This window comes from Anomaloglossus baeobatrachus, chromosome 5, assembly GCF_048569485.1.
Source record: "Anomaloglossus baeobatrachus isolate aAnoBae1 chromosome 5, aAnoBae1.hap1, whole genome shotgun sequence".
In the NCBI taxonomy this organism is placed as follows: Eukaryota; Metazoa; Chordata; class Amphibia; order Anura; family Aromobatidae; genus Anomaloglossus; species Anomaloglossus baeobatrachus.
The window spans coordinates 324,658,726-324,677,958 of record NC_134357.1 but is presented as its reverse complement, the minus strand read 5'-3'; the positions used below and the strand labels follow the sequence as shown (position 1 = coordinate 324,677,958).

The 19,233-nt window shown below is 47.3% G+C and overlaps 1 protein-coding gene across 1 annotated transcript in view; it reads left to right on the top strand.

Moving 5' to 3' along the window:
- LOC142311400 (protein-glutamine gamma-glutamyltransferase E-like) overlaps nucleotides 1–17,432 on the top strand; it is a 42,358-nt gene extending 24,926 nt beyond the window's left edge. The window contains exons 9-13 of the mRNA XM_075349787.1: nucleotides 1,264–1,506; nucleotides 5,382–5,717; nucleotides 8,762–8,919; nucleotides 16,087–16,220; nucleotides 17,187–17,432. Coding sequence (XP_075205902.1) covers nucleotides 1,264–1,506; nucleotides 5,382–5,717; nucleotides 8,762–8,919; nucleotides 16,087–16,220; nucleotides 17,187–17,337 — 1,022 coding nt within the window. The 3' untranslated portion in view covers nucleotides 17,338–17,432. The remainder of the gene's footprint in view (nucleotides 1–1,263; nucleotides 1,507–5,381; nucleotides 5,718–8,761; nucleotides 8,920–16,086; nucleotides 16,221–17,186) is intronic.
- Nucleotides 17,433–19,233: the final 1,801 nt, after the last annotated feature.

Sequence of the window (19,233 nt, the reverse complement as noted above, 5' to 3'; positions counted from 1 at the left end):
TGAAAACTAAAGTTACATTTACATTGAAAAAGTGCTCTCAAAAACGATTATTTCACATCTCTTTTGCAGTATATACTGGCTGCTGATCACCCATTGAACAAGCAAAACGCTCATTCATTGGGTGAAGTTATCATTTATGCAGTCTTATGTACACCGGAACTGCACTGCCCAGAACTATAATAGCTTACATAGTTACATAGGTAAGAAAAAGACCTGGGTCCATCTAGTTCAACCTTCCTCCACCAGTTCTACATTTCATCACTAAATCATTTACAACCCACAATGTTGTGTACTGAGGAAATCATCCAGCCCTTTTTTAAAAGTCATTATAGTGTCTGCCATTACTACCTCTTATATAGATTTTGTTGGATAAATTAGAAATCATTGATAAACTTTTAACTCTTCTAACTTGCTAACAAAAAAATTACATTTCAAAATATTGTGCTGATGTAAGGTAGTAGATATGTAGTAAATATTCAATAACTATTTTGTGTGACATAACTGATTTCAGGGCATCAAAATTCAAAGTTTGAAAACTGTTAAATTTTCCAAAATATCGTCCTAAATTTATCATTAACATGAAGTACAATGTGTCATGAAAATCATTCTCAGAATCACTGGGATCCGTTGAAGCGTTCCAGAGTTATTACTGTATAATTGAAAAAAATTGGCCTGGTCATGAAGGTGAAAACAGGCTGGGGGTGAAAGAGTTAAACATAAGGGATGAATACCTAATGAATACTTAAATATCCGCCTTCACGAATATCCGACGAATAGGTCGGCACTAGTTGACTATTCGCGAATATTCAATGTGCAATGTAAGTCTATGGGAAACCCGAATAATTTCATGTTGGACCTGTTGGTGACCTGTGGTGACTGAGGAAAAGGCTGAAATGGATGGGAAAAGTCAGAAACAGTATGGGCACAGCCTGTAGAAGGTGCCTGATTGCATGTCTGGTGTCTTGGAATCTCTCTCTCATTATCAGAATAAAGCTAAATTGTTAGTTATGTTTTGGACATCACAATTATCAACTGCCTTGAATGATATGCCGCAGAATTGTGAATGCACCTCTAGAGTGTAATGCAATCTGTAATTCAGTAGAAATACAAGATAAGTAAAGTATTGTTTACAAAGTCACTTAATTTTTAATTCAGATTATAATTGTGCTGACAGATAAACATACCCTTCCATTGGCGGCTGTTAATGAAATATTGCCCTTTGATGATTCCGTTAATAAATACATTTTCTATGTTATCCACTAGGTGTATACCGCTTAGGACCATGCTCTCAAAAAGCTGTGAAAGAAGGAGATGTGCACCTCAATTATGATACCCCATTTGTGTTTGCTGAGGTGAATGCAGACATAGAATACTATATGCCAGATAGTAATGGAACACTAAGTCTGGTTTATGCAGAATCTGAAGGTGTAGGACAGTTCACCAGCACCAAGGCTGTGGGTTCTTTCACACGAGCAGATGTCACGAATGACTACAAATACCCTGAAGGTGACAATAAATTACTTTTTGCTGTAACTGGTTTGTAGTAGTAGCCTACCATGATGATACATGTGAACCAAGCCTCTTTCACATGGTATATAATACAATCTGGGAAAGCTAGTCTGGTCAAGATTCGCCATAAGGCCAATCTAGGCAAAGGCCGTGGATACCGCAGTCACGAAGTGGTATATACAAAAGTAATAACAACCAAATACTTACAATTCTTTCAATATTATAAAATTATATATATGTATATATATACATATATATATATATATATATATATACACAGTGTATACATACATTATATATTCAGGAAGAGGTCGTTCGCCGCCCACATCGAGGTTGCTCAGCAGGTAAGTGCGTGTGACGGTGGTTTAACGACTTTGTGCGACACGGGCAGCGATTTGCCCGTGGTGCACAAACGACGGGGGCGGGTACGATCGCTCGTGCGATCGCACGATAGATCATACCGTGTGACGCCCGCATTAGGCCTTAGTTCAACAATGGCTGTATGATCCTTATGCAATTCCGTGCTACTAATTGGTGGCAGAATTTTAAAATTAATCATGTAAGCTTTCTCAGTAATATTTAAGGTCAAACAATAGATATTTTGTTACTTTAAACATATAATGAATATACATTAAAGGGAACCTGTCAGTTCCATTATGCACCCAGAACCACGAGCAGTTCTGGATGCATACTGCAAATCCCTGCATAACTGTCCCTGTATACACTAGCATAGATAAAGAGATGTAGACCTCTCTGAATCCGGGACGTGTACACCCGGCTTCTTACTGTGCATGACCGGGAGTGCCCAGCATTCAGAAGTGCAGTCACAGTGAACACAGGTACGTGCGGCACTGCTGGTGATGCTGAATTGACTAACATGTTAGTACGCCCCTGTGGGCAAATGCTAAGAGGGCAGACTAGTCGGGGATATAACACCCTTGGGACTAGTTCCCGTGCTCATTAGCATATGATATAAGATCTTTAGAAATACTTTTTCTAAAGATCTCTTTATCTATGCTAGTGTATATGTAGCGCCTCACAGGGCAGGTGGTCAGCCTACTCATCGCCGGGCCGTTTCGGGTTTGGTCAGGCATTGTCACGGGGTGACCTTGCCCGGTTCCATTGCCCTGAGGCGTACAGTTAAATGGTGGGGAAGCAGGGTATTGGAGAGAGTTTGTCGTGACACCACCTGTGGTATGCGGCCAGGGAATAGCCGCCGCTGCAGAATTCCTCTCCAGTGCAGGTGTTATGGCAGCTGGGATGGTGTCACTCCCCACAGGCGGAGCGGGCCCTGGGTGGATGATGAGGGTTATAATGGCTGTTGGCGCATAAGTGCTGGGGAGCGATAAAGATGAGCGAACACAGTCTCTGCGGGTTCAGGGAGTAGTTTACTCACAACTTCAGCTGCCAGCTCGGTCACACTGGTCACTACCGTGATGAGCTCAGGTCAATCCCAGATTCGGTCAGGGGTCACCACAGGCATTGAAAAAGGAGGAGAGAGAGAGTGTCCTATTTCTAGGGTGTCCCCCTCAGCAGTTAGGTACCCCAACTGAGCCCCCGCTCCAAGACCCAGAGCCCAGTAAAGTCCAAGTTTTCCAGAGGTGTGTTGCCAGAACTATGGTCCTGACGGGTCTGACCTTTATGTGCGTGTGTTGTGCCTATTTTTACTCCAAGTGGAACCTGCCCCCCAGGTGGCTGGCTTCAGTGAATGGGAAGTCCATGTTTGTATGGCAACCCTCCCTGCCTACCCTAGCCAACCCACTCTGTGTGAAGGCTCCTGAGCAGTGTGTAGTGTGAGTGAATGTGGAACACCGATGATTAACCCCCTCCTTACCTGAGATAGATACCGCATCCTAATTGGGGTGCAGTACCCTGTGGCAACCAGAGCCTCCGGGGTTCCACATATACAGGGACGGTTAGGCAGGGAATAGCAATATGCACCCAGAACTGATCATGGCTCTGGGTGCATATTGCACCTGACAGGTTCCCTTTAATGTACATTCATTATATTTTTAAAGTTACAAAATCTGTATTGTTTTTCTAACATGCTAAGTGGGCAGACTAGTCGGGGGTTATAACGCCCTTGGGCCTTGTCCCCACGCTCATTAGCATATAATATAAAATCTTTAGAAATACATTTTCTAAAGATCCCTTTATCTATGCTAGTGTAAAGGCCACGTCTCACTAAGCGACATCGCTAGTGACATCGCTGCTGAGTCACATTTTTTATGCCGCAACAGCGATCTTGCTAGAGATGTCGCTGTGTGTGACATCCAGCAATGACCTGGCCCCTGCTGTGAGGTCGCCGGTCGTTGCTGAATGTCCTGGACCATTTTCTTCAAAGGTGATGTCCTGTTGGGCAGGACGCATCGCTATGTTTGACACTGTGTGACAGTGACAATGACCGCCGAGATCGTTATACAGGTCGTTACTGCGACCTGTATCGTTACTGAGTCGTTGGTAAGGTATGACTGTGTGACATCTCACCAGCGACCTCCCAGCGACTTACCAGCAATCCCTATCAGGCGAATCATTGTCGGGATCGCTGGTAAGTCGTTTAGTGTGACGGTACCCTTAGGGACGGTTAGGCAGGGATTAGCAATATACACCCAGAACTGCTCGTGGTTCTGGATTCATATTGAACCTGACAGGTTCTCTTTAAATTAGCAATAAAATATACATTATTGATGTGTGGAAACCAGTGGTAAATTTTCCCATTGAACAATAAACAATATTGCAGTGGGTCAAAGCTCTGATGCAATAATGCTTCCTTATTACAACAGGATCCAAAAGATCAAGCAGATTAGAAGTCCACTGTGAGACAATTAGTGGCCTCTAGAGTATTTTTATGATCTGTTTGGCAAAAAAACCCCTATAAAACCTAATTAATTGCATGTCTGGTTGATAAATTTATAGGAAGAAAGGTTAAGACGTTCCCCCAATCCAACTTGGTTGTTGGAATGTTAAATTTCAAACCTTCCATCTTGTCACTATGGGATGGGCTAGAGTCCATTGAGACTAAAGGCCGCTTTACACGCTGCGACATTGCAAAAGCGATGTCGTTAGGGTCACAGAATTCGTGACACACATCCGGCCGCGTTAGCAACGTTGTTGCATCTGACACCTACATGCGATCGAAAATCGTCGCAAACACGTGCAAAATCGCTAATCGTTGACATACTCCCCTATTCCCAATTATCGTTGCTGCTGCAGGTACGATGTTGTTCGTCGTTCCTGCGGCAGCACACATCGCTATGTGTGACACCGCAGGAACGAGGAACCTCACCTTACCTGCGGCCGCCGGCTATGAGGAAGGAAGGAGGTGGGCGGGATGTTCGTCCCGCTCATCTCCGCCCCTCCGCTTCTATTGGGCGGCCGCTTAGTGACGTCGCTATGACGCCGAACGAACCGCCCCCTTAGAAAGGAGGCAGTTTGCCGGTCACAGCGACGTTGCTAGGCAGGTAAGTAGTGTGACGGGTCCGCGCGATTTTGTGCGCCACGGGCAACGATTTGCCCATGACGCACAAATGATGGCGGCGGGTACGCACGCTAGCGATCTCGCTAGCGAGACCGCAGCGTATAAAGCGGCCTTTAGACGATTGTTCAGAACTTTAACTTTGCTTAGTCCATAGAATTTTAAATTAAGGCTGTACAGATTAAAAAGCCTTGTGCTATTTGGAGGATTTCTAACTCATGTGAACCATGAACTGGTCATCTCCTTTGGGGGAAAGTTTAGCCAGAGCTGGATAACCCTTAAAGTGATTAATTGAAAAAATAAATTAATAAAATCAAAATAAATCAGATGCTAAAATACATAAGAAATGTAATAGTCAACACTCAACTGACTTTATGTTTGTTCTATTTTTGTTCAGGCTCTACTAAGGAAAGAGAGGTAGTTAAGAAGGCTAAAGAGAAATTGCGACCTAAACCAATGGGCGCCATGCGTATGATGGCGATGGCACCAGCAATATCAGTACGTGATGCAATACCAGAAGAGACAGCAGTTAAACCTGAATTTTCTGGCACTTTTAAGAATGATGAGACACAAGTTGGTGAGGATCTGATAATGCATCTGACTTTTAAAAGCACAGCTGATAACACCAGGACGGTGAAGGTCAACATGACTGCTACCGCCATAATATATAACAGATCGCCAGTGAAAGAGATCCTTATTGAATCGCAGTCGGTTACACTTGAAGCAAATGGAGGTGTGTATTTTCTATGTCACTTATCTGTTTGATTTCACTGTGATTTTTGGTGAAATTTGAAAAAACAAATATTTATAGGTCAAAAAAATTCAACACTGGATAAAGTTAGGACACCTTTCTACCAGTCATTGCTCCAAACAGAGGGCCTGAAGGCACATTATTCGCAACGACAAGTACAATTTCCACTACATTTTGCAAAGATAAATGGTCACTTGTCCATGGTGACTCATCCTAATAATAAAGTTGGGTGTGGAAAAACTAGACTGTCAGAATTTATTAAATTTAATTACAAATAATAAAAATATAGAATTTGTAGACATGGCAACTGAAGACAATTAGTTTTAGGATGATCCATTTGAATATAACCACAGGATGTACATTAGATATGGGAAATATAATAGTGAATATCTTCTCATCTAAATCATTTTTCAGTTTTAGGCTTTTGTTTTTAATTTTACCTTTTTTTCCAAGCGTCACCCTTTTTTTTTTTTTTTCCATCAACATAGCCATATGAGGACATATTTTGAATTGGAGTTTTGACTAACACCATTCACTTTACCATGTGATGAAGTGAAATATGGAAAAATATAAAATGGGGTAAAAAATGCAATCCACCAGTGTTTTGTTTTTTTTCCTCTACAGTTAGTATTATTGCAATAATACTGACATGTAGAATCATATTATCAGGTCAGTATGATTACAATAATACACTTAGTTTTTATATATTTTACATTTTTATAAAAAAACAAAAAACATCCATAGATCTGTATGCTAACTTTTTATTTGTGAGCCAAACTGTATTTTTTTAATGGTATCTTTTTATTGCATTTTCATTTTTTGGAGGGGGTGGGGTGCGCAAAAAAAATTCAGTTCTCGTGTTTCCAATTTTTACAGCATTTCATATTTTGTGACAATAATGAATATGCTTATTTATATAACATTTTTTCTAAAGATTTTTAACAATATTCTTTAGATTTTTAAAGTCTCGCTAGAGGACTTAAACGTATGGTCATTTGATTATTTGTACTATCATGTTTACTTGAAAATAAAACCTACCCCTAAAATAAACCGTAGCAGGAAATATCGGCCTTTTTGGAGTATACCTAAAATATAAGCCCTACTCCAAAAATAAGCCCTAGTGGCTGTTCGATAATGAAGTGTCTGGGCAAGTAAAAAAGTTACAGAATACAGCAGGATACTTCATTAAAAAAAAACAGATACCCCCAAAAGATAGAAGACATACCCACAAGAGAGAAGACAGCGCCAAAAGAAAACAGACAGCAGACCGCTTGCCCTAAAAAAGAAATCACACCCACCAGACCCTGAACAGCTACAGCTGGCTTGTGCCAACATTGAATGGGCTCTCCCACACTGATGTGCGTCACTGTCAGGTCCCTCGCCGTTTCACTCACACAAACACACACATCATGTCCAGCATCCCTCCACTCAAACACACACACAAACACACTGGTTCCATTATCCCTCCACTATCACTCACACATATGGGGTCCAGTATCCATACGCTGTCACACATACATTGGGTCCCAGTATCACTCCGCTCTGACATACACATCTGGTCGCAGTATAACTGTTCGCTCTCACACACACCCGCACTAGCATTCTGTTCACACACACACACACACACACATCGAGTCCCAGTATCCGTCCGCTCTCACATACACACAAATTGGGTCCAGTATCCCACTTCTCTCACACACACATCAGGTCCCAATATCTCTCCGCTCTCACACACACCCGCACATCGGGTCCGAGTATCCCCTCGCTCTCACACATACACATGCAGACACACACAGACACACACACACTCACACACACTCACACACACACATTGGGTCCCAGTATCACTCTACTCTCATACACACACACACACACACACACACCTTCAATCGCAGCAACAGTCTGCTCACACACACATTTGATCACAGTATCACTTGGCTCTCACAGACGCACACACACACACACACACACATCAGTTCACAGTATCACTCCGCTGTCACTAAAGGGAGCATTACACGCTGTGTCATAGCTAACGATATATCGTCGGGGTCACGTCGTTAGTGACGTACATCCAGCGCCGTTAGCGACATCGCAGCGTGTGATACCAATGAGCAATGATCAACGAGCGCAAAAACGTGAAAAATCGTTACTCGTTGACACGTCGTTCATTTCCTTAATATCGTTGCTTCTGCTAAGCTCGGTAAGGTAAGCTCGCTAGCGATATGGGTACCGATATCGCAGCGTGTAAAGTACCCTTAACTCTACATGAGGGATACGGCTTTCAGACAGCAATGGAGTGACCACTGTGGAAGGCAGGGGGATCTGACAGCAATGCTGATATCCTGGGTTTGGTAAGCGGGATTATCCTCCATAGTGTCTGCTTTCTTTTGAGGGTAAATTTAGCCGTGTTTCCCCAAAAATAAGACTTACCCCGAAAATATGATTGCATCCCTAAATATGAAGATATAAATTCCATAATACAGTGAAATCACATAACCAAAATAGCCAGATACTTTCTGCTGCAATGACAGTACACCATGTTCCTTCCCAAGAACTTGGTATTGTTATATCATACGGCCAACCATATAGTCAGAAAAAATCATCAAGACCATCTTTTGGGTGCTGCTTGCCCACTCTGTGTATTTGCCCTTACTTTATTGGGCTGATGTCCTTGTGTTTTGGGATTATTTATCTGGGACTGATCTCCTACCTATTATGCTTTTTTCTATCTATGTGATTTTACCATTGTCTGAAATTGTATTCAATAAACTTTCTTAGTTTTCATATTATAATGACAATGGTCTTGATGATTTTTTCTGACTATATGGTTGGCCATTTAATACTCCTTTTCTTTTGTTTTCTATTGATGCCCTTATGGAGTGGCCGTACTTTACTTCTATTATATACCCCATCTGTCACCTTGAAATTTTTGATTGTTATATCATACCTCTACATTTTTGTAATAGAGCTGTCGAAGACAAAGACATTAGATTATTATATTAAGTTCATGTTTTTCTTTTTTTCAGAGAAAACTATCACATTTACAATAACATATCCAAAGTATGAAAAAAAAATAACTCCAGACAGCATGATCCAAATTGTGGCCATCTGTGAAGATGAAATGGGAGGAAAGCTGCTGGTCGAAAAAGTGGTTACACTGAAGAACCCACCACTGCTCTTCAGGGTACGATAAGACATCTGTTATACTCTATGTACAGTATGGAAGGGTCTGTTGTACCTGTATATAACTATCTAGTCCTAATGTAACATCAGGGCTACCTTAGATGTAATGGGCTTACAACTCATACCACCTAAGGAATCTGCGGCCATACTGATCTCATGCCACCTAAGGAATCTAGCTGTTGTTAGTATTTAAGCATAACGTGGCTACATGATTTTAGCCAGGAATGTTTTTGTCTGAAACATTCCAGGATTTCAAAGAAAACATAGTTTGAAGAGCCAGCCATGGCCATGGACATAAGGCCGCTTTACACGCAACGACATCGCTAACGAGATGTCGTTGGGGTCACGGAATTCATGACGCACATCCGGCCTCGTTAGCAACGTCGTTGTGTGTGAAACGCAGGAACGACCGTTAACGATCAAAATTACTTACCTTATCGTTGATCATTGACACGCCGTCCATTTCCCAAATATCGTTGCTGTTGCAGGACACAGGTTGTTCGTCTTTCCTGCGGCAGCACACATCGCTATGTATGACATCGCAGGAACGAGGAACATCACCGTACCTGCGGCCGCCCGCAATGAGTAAGGAAGGAGGTGGGCGGGACGCCCAATAGAAGCAGAGGGGTGGAGATTAGCGGGACGAACAGCAATTTGCCCGTGACGCACAAACGACGGGGGCGGGTACGCTCGCTAGTGATCCCGCTAGCGAGATCGCAGCATGTAAAATGGACTATAGAGAGAGACGTGAATAGTCTGGGGCAGCGCTCTGGGTGGCTCCTCCCCAGCCCACACCAGTTTATTGACAGTTGTCATCATTTATATTCCAATGTGGGTGGTGCTGGATTAGTGACATTATATCCTCCTTTGGTCTCAGGCAACTTTCATACATACATGACTACAATCATGAACCCAGGCTTTGATTTATTCTGCCCAGAATTTGGGTAGCATAAATCAAGTGATATGTTCCCTTTAATGGTCCTCCCATTACTTCTTCCATTACTATTTCTAATCTACTGAGAGAAGCAAGGATTGGCCTGACCAACACCAGTAAACCTTCATATACATATGATAGTTGGACAATCCAGAAAGCCATGGAACCCATAGGGTGGAGGGGCGACATGACTAGAGGGAAGAGAAGGAGTGATGGGGTTAATAGGAAAAGGAATGTTTGTGTATAGGGCAGAGAAAGGGATTGGTGGGTAGGAGGAGTTTCACTAGAGGAAGAGGTGGGACAGATGAGGGGTGTAAGTATAGGAAATTTGTCTTACCCCCTCTCTTGATTTCTGGATATGGAGCGATACGGACGTCCGACGGGATGGCTGCGATGCAGGACCAGCGGTGAATATCACATGGCAGTGCACGGGCCCTTGGCAGCGCGGTCCCACGTCAGGGCTGCCGGGGGTTAACCCGTCGGCACTTTCCGCTCGCTCCCCGGTCTGCAGCGGGTGGCGGTATCCCACCCCTCCCTTCTCCTTCAGGTACTTGAAGTATGCGGGGGGAGCGAGGAGGAGATGTGAGAGCCCCTTCGGAGACCCTCCACGGCAGCGACGTGGGCAGCGGCAGTACCCAGCAGCTGACCGGCTGTGGGAGTAATCTCTGTCTGGGCCGCGGCAGCCGGGAGGGGGGCGTGGCTAGTCTGCGGCCTACTTCCGGTTTCGATCCGCGGCCTGGATTGCTGGATGCGGCGGCTCCTGGACAAGAGAGCTCCCGGCGGTGGATGGAGGCCAGCGCTACCCCCCCACGGACGGTGGGGGGCCGCAGGGCTGCTGCCACCGGGGGGTCCGGCATCAGGGCAGGCGAGCCTGGTGCGATGGGTGCCAAGGAAGCGGCGGTAAGTGGGGGTGATGGCAGGGGCCCTGCGGTTCCTGCCCGGTCACCCAGATCAGGCGTGCAGCTCCCGGCAGCGGCGGTCTCCCCCAGGAGGGGGAGGGCCCAGCGGACAGAGGCTTGCGTGGGCCCAAGAGGGCTGGATGCGGCGGCTCCTGACTGGGAGAGCGCCTGGCGGAGGACGGAGGCCAGCATTACCCCCCGGTGGCAGGGGGGGCCGAGGGGCTGCAGTCAGCAGGGAATCTCTGTCCGGGCCGCGGCAGCCGGGAGGGGGGCGTGGCTAGTCTGCGGCCTACTTCCGGTTTCGAGCCGCGGCCTGGATTGCTGGATGCGGCGGCTCCTGGACAGGAGAGCGCGTGGCCGTGGATGGAGGCCAGCGCTACCCCCCTACGGACGGTGGAGGGCCGCAGGGCTGCTGCCACCGGGGGGTCCGGCGCCAGGGCAGGCGAGCCTGGTGTGACGGGTGCCTGGGAGGCATTAGTAAGTGGGGGGTGATGGCGGGGGCCCTGTGGTTCCTGCCCGGTCAGCCAGATCGGGCGTGCAGCTCCCAGCAGCAGCGGTCTCCCCCAGGAGGGGGAGGGCCCGGCAGTCGGATGCTTTCTGGGCCCAGGAGGGCAGGATGCGGCGGCGGCTCTAGATGGGAGTCTGCTGACAGCGGGTCGGGCCACAGGTACCCCCCTTCCCTTGCAGGCGGGGGGGGGGGTCGGGCCAGAAGATGATGAGGCCCGCGGTGGCAGCCCATGGGACGGTATGGTGTCCAGGGTTGTTGCCGCAGGGCAGAAGACGGAGCCTGGAGGACAGTGCCCATGCGGTGTACCAGGAGGACGGCCATGGTGGTAGCGGCGCTTTGGCGGCATCTGCATTACCTGAGCCAGAGGCGGTCGGCTCCAGCGAGGAGGAGGATTGAGTAGCGTCGTTGGAAGAATCAGATGTCCGGATGGCTTGACTTCTACTCCAGTATCCACCGGGTCACGGTCGGGTGAGACAGCCGTGGATTCGACGGGGTTTGGGGCGCACCTGGCGGTGCAAAAAGGGTAGTGTGGGGGGGCGGCTGCGGAAACGGCAGTGCCAAGGGGGTCTGTGATATTGCACCAGGTAGGGGGTCTTCCTGCAAGGGTCTGTTGTATAACACGGTTGCGGGGAGTGCACGTGCGCCGCCTGCGGCATGGACGGGAGAGGCGGTGGTAGACGCAGGTATGGCAGGCAGAGTGAGGGCGCATGTGGCGGCGGGGGAGATTGTTCTGGCAGAGTCGACGGAGGGCTGTGACAGAAATAGATGTGGAAAGAAGAGGGGGATGAGTTGGTGCGTCTGGATGACAGAGGCAATTGTGAGACGTATGTGTGCATCGAAAGACCGCTGGGGGCTTACCTGTTGTTTGATGTGAGGGATAACATTTGCAAGGGGAGAATGTTGAAATATTCTCCCTGCTGCCCCTGAAACAGTTTCACTTGGATAAGGTCAAGCTAGGTGACTCCAGGAAGGAGGGGGAGGGGATGCGCCGTTGTAGGTCATCTCTCGTATATTTGTCAGCGGGTATTTTGCGTTCTTTTGGTGAGTGTATTGGGGAGAAGGAATTGGGAAATTGTTCAGCATTGTTTGGTTATATGGTCGCATTTGGGGGTGCTTGTAGATCAGTTGGCGGTGTAGCCTGGCTTCTGTACGCCAAGCAATTTTGACAGGAGAAGGTGTTGGGTACAAGTATGCGGTAAGATCATAAGGGCATATCCTTATGGATGCGGTGATGGCGGCTCCTGGTCAACCCACCCCTATCCGGGGGGCAGCCGGGTGCTTGAGACTTGGAACCCCGGCAAACCGGGTGACGGGGCGGGGGGGGGTTGTGGGCAGTATAAGGATGGGCAGTGCAAATTTGGCACCGCCTGTCATCTTATGCACAATTGTTCGGGCTGTGGAAGGGGACATAGTACTTCCCGCGTTTTTGCAATCTGTCGGTGTTGGTGGATCTTTGCTCCTTATTGGAATTGGCGCTTTGCTAGGGGAGGCCCGGATGTGGTCAGTGGACAGTTGGGTAAGGAAGTGGCTTTGGGCAGGTTGGGTGGGCCATTCGAGGCCCTCCTAGTCATGATTGGGTTTCTCCGTTGGGGGTGGTGCCAAAAGGTGCCGAACTTATTTCGGTTTCTTCAATTTTATCTTATACGGAGGAGTCATCAGTGTATGCCTGCATTGCTCCAGATTTGTCGACGGTTTATTATTGTGTCGTGGAACGGAGTGTGGGATTTGGTAAAGGCGGTGAGCCGTGGAGCATTGATGACAAAGGCGGCTGTGGACACGGCATTTAGGTTGTCATTGGTCCACCCCTGCTAGCCAACATTTCTGGTGTTGCTGTGGGGATGGGAATTATTACGTTGTTTGCTTTTGGGCGGTTCCATTTCATGTTCCTATTTGAGGTGGTTATTTCTTTGTTGAGTGGGTTGTGCGTGGTGTGTTCAGGATTACATCGCTCATTCATTATTGGATGATTTGCTTTTGCATCGGGTCGGCGGGTCCGATGTTTCGTGTGGGTTTGTTGTCTCATTGCCGAAGGTGGCGGTTACTCTTTTGGCGTCCCGTGGGCGCAGGAGAACACTGAAGGTCAGTGATGTGGTGGTTTATGAGGGATAAAGAATGATGTTCTGACTATGGAGCGTAGGCTCCGTGGGTAATAGTGTGGTCCTACGGGCTGCGCTAGAGGCAGTAGATCAGCTAAGGCAGTGCGGTCTAAGGTGGTGCGGTCTTCGCTGGGGCAGTGGAACCGCGGGTGCAGAGTTACGGCATTGGGGAGTGCATTTGCTGGACGGCTGTCATCGGCTACGCCAAGGGTGCAGCCATCGGCTCATTTTGTGGGGGGTCACGAGGGAAATCATGGACGATCTAATGGTGTAGGATGTTTTCTTGCGGCGATTCAATAGCTGCGTGTGGTGGCTGGGTAAGGTGGTACCTGATGTTGCAGCGGTCCTCGGATGTGGCAGGACCGGTTGTTTTGGTTTAGCATGGTGGGTATTGCTTCCAATTTGTGGTGGTGGTCGAGTCGTGGGGGTTAGCAGTTTTTGCGAGAGGAAGGTGTGCTATCAGGGTGTTTATTAGTCGCTGGTGGATTTGATTATTGGTTTGTTGGCTAATTCTGAGCCAAGGGTGGTGTACTTGCGGCATTTGGTTCTCAAATGTATGTGGTATAATAATTAAAAAAAAAATTTAAATGTGGCACAACCCGTGCCGGGGGTCAACAAAGGGGTAGCTGCTGCTTTGTTTCGTTTCAGTTCCGCAGGTTTCGGGAGTTGAAGCCGGGGGCGGACGAGGTTGGAATGGTGTTTCCGGGGGGCTTGTGGAATCTGGTGAGGCTGTGTTTTGGGAGCTGGTCAGGAACTCGGTGACTGAGGTTACTTGGTGCTGATATATAGAACTGTGGGCGGCATGGATAACGTTGTTTGGGCCAGGTTTAGGGGGGCCCGGTGGTGTATTTGGTGGTCTTGTTGACAGTGGTGAGTAACAAATTTTTCGGGTTGGTAGGTCGGCATCGGCAGTGGTCCATGGGATGGCGGCTGTGGTTTTTAGTTGAAGTTTAGGGGTGAGAGGGATGTTTTCGGGTGCGGCAAGGCCTTGAAGGGTTTTCGCAAGGGTGTGAAGGAGCCGGATGCAAGGGTCCAATCTCCTTTGTGGTGTTAAAGCGTTTTGGGAGTGATTTGTGGTTGATATGTTCATCTGATTGTGAGCGGGTCTGTGTTTCCTTTTGCCCCAAACAGTTGGTGTTAGCCTTGTATGGGGCGTTGCAAATCGGGGGTTGGTCGGCCCATCTACGGTTAGGGGCAGTGGTTTGATGTTGGAAGTTGGGCCTGCGGTGGGGCAGGGGGTTGAGCGCTGACTTCGTCACGCACAAACAACGGATCAGGCAGGTTGTGAAGGTTGGTGATGTTATACGCGGTCCTGGGTGCGGAATCATGTCGGGAAGACACCCAGGTCTGTTGTTGTGTCATGTGGATTGTTCCCCCCCCTGTTTTGTTAAGGTACCAGTTTTTGGCAGTGCTGGAGACTTGCTTGCAAGGGGCGGGGCTGGGCGCCCGGAGTACTACGGGTCGCATTCCTTCTGGATTGGGGCTGCCACGGAGGCCCCTCGGTGTGGTCTCGGGAAGTGTTTGTGAGCTGTATTGGGAGGGAGGAGCCCTCTTGTTTTCGTCGTTACGTTCGGCCTCAGTTGTTATCGTGTTAAGGCCAACGGGGGGGTTTTAGGTCTTTTTGGAAGTGGAACATGTTTGGTTAGCATAACCGGTTGGTGTATTATCTGTGGGGTTTATAACCTGTGGGTTTGTGGTGCGTGTGTGCCTCATTTGGTTATTCGGGCACTAGTTTGTCGGGGGGTTCGGCGGGCTGAGGCTCGCCCAAATTTTCGCCAGCTGGGTCTGGACGGGGCTGATGGTGCTTGTCCTATACGTGGGAGGCAGCGATTTGGTGGCCCGGGCATCTCGGGAGTTAATTAAGAAGGTAAAAAAAATTATACTTATATTGGTTTGTTGCATCTGTGGAAGATATACCCCGGCTTCACTGTGGGTGGTTTGATAGCGTGGCCAGGTGGAGTAGAGGGGGGCTCGTTCAGTAGCTAGTATCACTCGAGCCTATTGGGTTGCGGCACTGAGAGTTGGTGTCACTAATCTGGTAGTTTCGGAGATGCAATGGGGGTGCGTTTTATTGATATTGGTGCTGTTTGTGGCGCTGGGATTGCGTGGAGGTGTAGCACAAGCTTTTGGTGTGTGGCGGGTCCAGGCCACGTAAGGAGTCACGTGCCCTGTCCTGTGGCAGGGGGTAGGTCTGGTCCAGAGGCGGTTGAAGGCAATGGTAACTGCACTGAGGGACACCATCTTGGTATGGTGGCTCCGGGTTCCGGGATGTTGCAGACACGGGGTTCTGCAAAGTTGGGGATATTAATCCGTTGGTGATTAATACATCATCTCTGGGTCGGTGTGTTGTGGCCAGGGATATTGGTGTGAGAAGTTGTTCCTGGACTGGGCCTACTCAGGGTTATATATTTAATGTATTGATTACTGTGTTACCTATTTTTTGTTGGGGTCGCCCATTGGACGGCGCCCCCTTGTGTTTAGAATGTAAATAATAGGTAATAAAGGCTGCTGTGGCCAATTTGAACCAAGTCACATGCAGTCCGTGTATTATTTACAGATGGCATTGGTGGGTAACACATACACACAGCACGACTGGAGAATCCTTCCTCAATGGTCATGATGAAATCAGTGAGTTTTATCCTACAGACATTCATTGAAAGTGTACACAGCCTGAAGAGTAATTTTTCTACCTAATTGTCTAATCCTACATGTATTTATTTTATATTTCTAGATTAAGCAGCAAGCTAAGTTAAATAAGAAATCCGCTGTGGACGTAATATTTGCCAACCCTATTCAAGATAATGTCGATGACAGCGTTCTCACTGTTGAGGGAAGTGGCCTCATGAAGGAGTCCCTCGTTGTTAAGTAAGTGTGTTGTATACATTTTAAAAAATTAATTAATGCACAATGTGCAAATGTAATATGTTGTAGCTAAACAGTGTACTAGTATTTACATATATTGTAATGTTTAAAGAAGTTATAAAATACAAGGTGTACTAGTGTTGCGGGCGGGGGACAGACCACGGCAGGGGGGCTGCTCGGGACGCTCGGATCCGGGCGGTTGCTGTGGCTTGAGTGGCATCCGTACCTGGGCTCGCGCAGCAGTCCGTCGCCCACAACTGAGAAAAAGGGGAGTATTTACAGGGGGACAGTTTGTCAGTGACACCACCTATGGGTTGCGGTGATTGTTGGTGGCACCGCCGCTGCCTTGGTATGGGGCGCCCGGGGCTGATGGAGCGGGGCAGCAGGATGGTATTCCCTCCACAGGTAGGGGAGGTGTAGTCCCGGGGCCCAGGTGTAGGTGGAGTGTGCTGGAACGCAGTCTGCAGGGCTGGACCGGATGATACCGGTGTACTCACTATTTTTAATAAAGTCACACAGAGTCCAGATAGTAATCCAAGTGCTGGATACCGGTAGACTCCAGAGGGGTGTGCTCGGGTCCCGCACACCAGTAGACAGGACATGAGCCCTAAAGTTTGGCCACTAAGACCCTCATTTGTCTCCAGAATAGGTGTTCCTTACTCTAGTCTCCAGTGAAGTGACTTGCATGCATGACTCTCGCCATTCATTTCGGGAATTCCTAAAATCACATACATGTCTACTTTTGAAATCCCTATAGAAGTGATCAGTTAGAAATACCCATGTGCAACCACCTCTCTGTTTTCTGCGGCTGTGAGACAGGACACCTATTATGGAGATAGATGTGTGCACCAGAGATAGGACCCAAATCTATCAAATGGGAATGATCCTTTCAACGGATTCTGTAAAATGTAAATGAATCAACCTGTTGCACAGTAACTATTAATAAAAGATGTACCTTTACTTTTACAGAGTGCCGCCTCTCAAGCAAAACCAAAGAGTCACCATTGAATTTGAAATCGACCCATACAGAGTCGGAGAAAAGAGCCTCATGGCCGATTATTCCTCTAAAAAATTTCCCAACGTTAAGGCATTTCTGTCAGTTATTGTGGCGCAATGTTAAAAAAGACAAGTTTCTTTAAGAGGGGATGAAGAAATATATGATAAATATTTCTGTCTTATATGTGTTAATATGTAAATAAAGTGCGTGGAATAGTCTGTCCTGGTCACATTTTTTTCTCCTTATACATAGTTTGTGATAGCATTCTTATTGAAAAAAACTTGTCAGGTCAATTTTACTAATCAAGCCGGTAGTATGGCAGTATGGGTTGTAAATAGCAATGATTGAATACCCTAATATTCGCTTCGCTGAATATCCAGCAAATACCTTGCCGATATTCGACTATTCGCGAATATTCGACCCCAATGTATGTCTATGGGAAACCAACGGTTACCTGTGGTGACTGAGAAAAAGGCTGAAATCGATGGGAAAAGGCTGAAACAGCATGGGCACTGCCTGTAGAAGGTGCCTCACTGCATTTCTGGTGTCTTTGAATAACGTGGTTAGAGCAGCACGCGGCGTTTACGTAGTCGCCAGAACAGCTCTCAAACCAAAGTAAAAGAGGGGAAATTGCTAAGAAACAGTTTCTAGTGCCTAATCACAGTAATAAACGTCAAATCAAGCCCCGACCTCCCAAAAAAAAACACTTTAGCATATGTTCACACGTTTTTCTTTTTCGATTGGAAAGGGTTGTAACTTATACATTATATTGGTGTCTGTCTCACACCTCCTTTTTTGGGACATATTTGACAGCACTTTAAAAGGTCAGCTACAATGTGCCTGTTGGTATGTTGTCCATGCCCTCCTCCTCTTCCACCAAGACCACCGGCTCCAGTGGCCCTCTACTCAAATGTAGGAAGGGCCACTGGCTGTCCTCAAATCTCAGACTTCTTAGGGCTCTCAGGTGGGCCCTGTAACATATATTGGGGAGGGATGGCAGTCATTTGTAGTTTTCTGCGTCCCTATATCATTAGTGTGAAAGTTGGAATACGTACTCCGTAACACTTTACAGTGCTATTGCCAATGTGGCCATTTGGGTGTTGGCCTTGCCCTCATTCATCTCCTCCTCCACCAACACCACCGGCTCCAGTGGCCCTCTATTCAAATGTAGAAAGGGCCACTGGCTGTCCTTAAATCTCAGACTTCTTAGGGCTCTCAGGTGGGCCCTCTAACATACATTGGGGAGGGATGGCAGTCATTTGTAGTTTTCTGTATCCCCTATATCATTAGTGTGAAAGTTGGAATACGTACTCCGTAACACTTTACAGTGCTATTGCCAATATGTGATATGTAACTACATGTGTATTTGTGCTTTGTATATACATTTGTGTGTGCTGTGTATACATGTGTGTATGTACTTTGTGTATATATTCTGTATATAGATATGTGTATATTCTCTGTGTATACTTGGGTGTATACAGTATATATTTGTATGTACTCTCTGCAAACATTTGTGTATGTGCTATGTGTGTATGTATGTGACACGCCCACGAGATCTCGGGGGTTACTCGTCACGGGGCTGGTGCAGAGCTTGGGACGTCACAGCGGCCTGGCCCGATTTCGTGACCCCAGCGGTGTCAATAAAAGTTGGTGATGGGGAGGATGGCAGTAATTATTCGTGACCCCACCTGTCAGTTATTAGCTGACGCTGCGGGAAGTCTCTCTTCTGGGGCAGATGGTGACGCAGCTGGTATGTTGAAGCTCTCCACAAGTAGAGCTAGGCCCCAGGGAGGATGTTGGGTGAAGTAGTAGCCGATGGTGCCGGAGCGCGGGGGGGCGACAGTGCCAGTAGGGATGGGATAACACAGAGGCTGCAGTCAAAGGTCTTTACTCACTGAGCTGTCACCACCTTTGGAGTGCCGGGCTCCGCTGTTATGGGCTCCAGACGCTCCCAGGTAGTTCGAAGGCCACAGCGGGTGTTCCTTCTGTGTGTCCTTTCTGTTGGTGTTCCCTCCACCC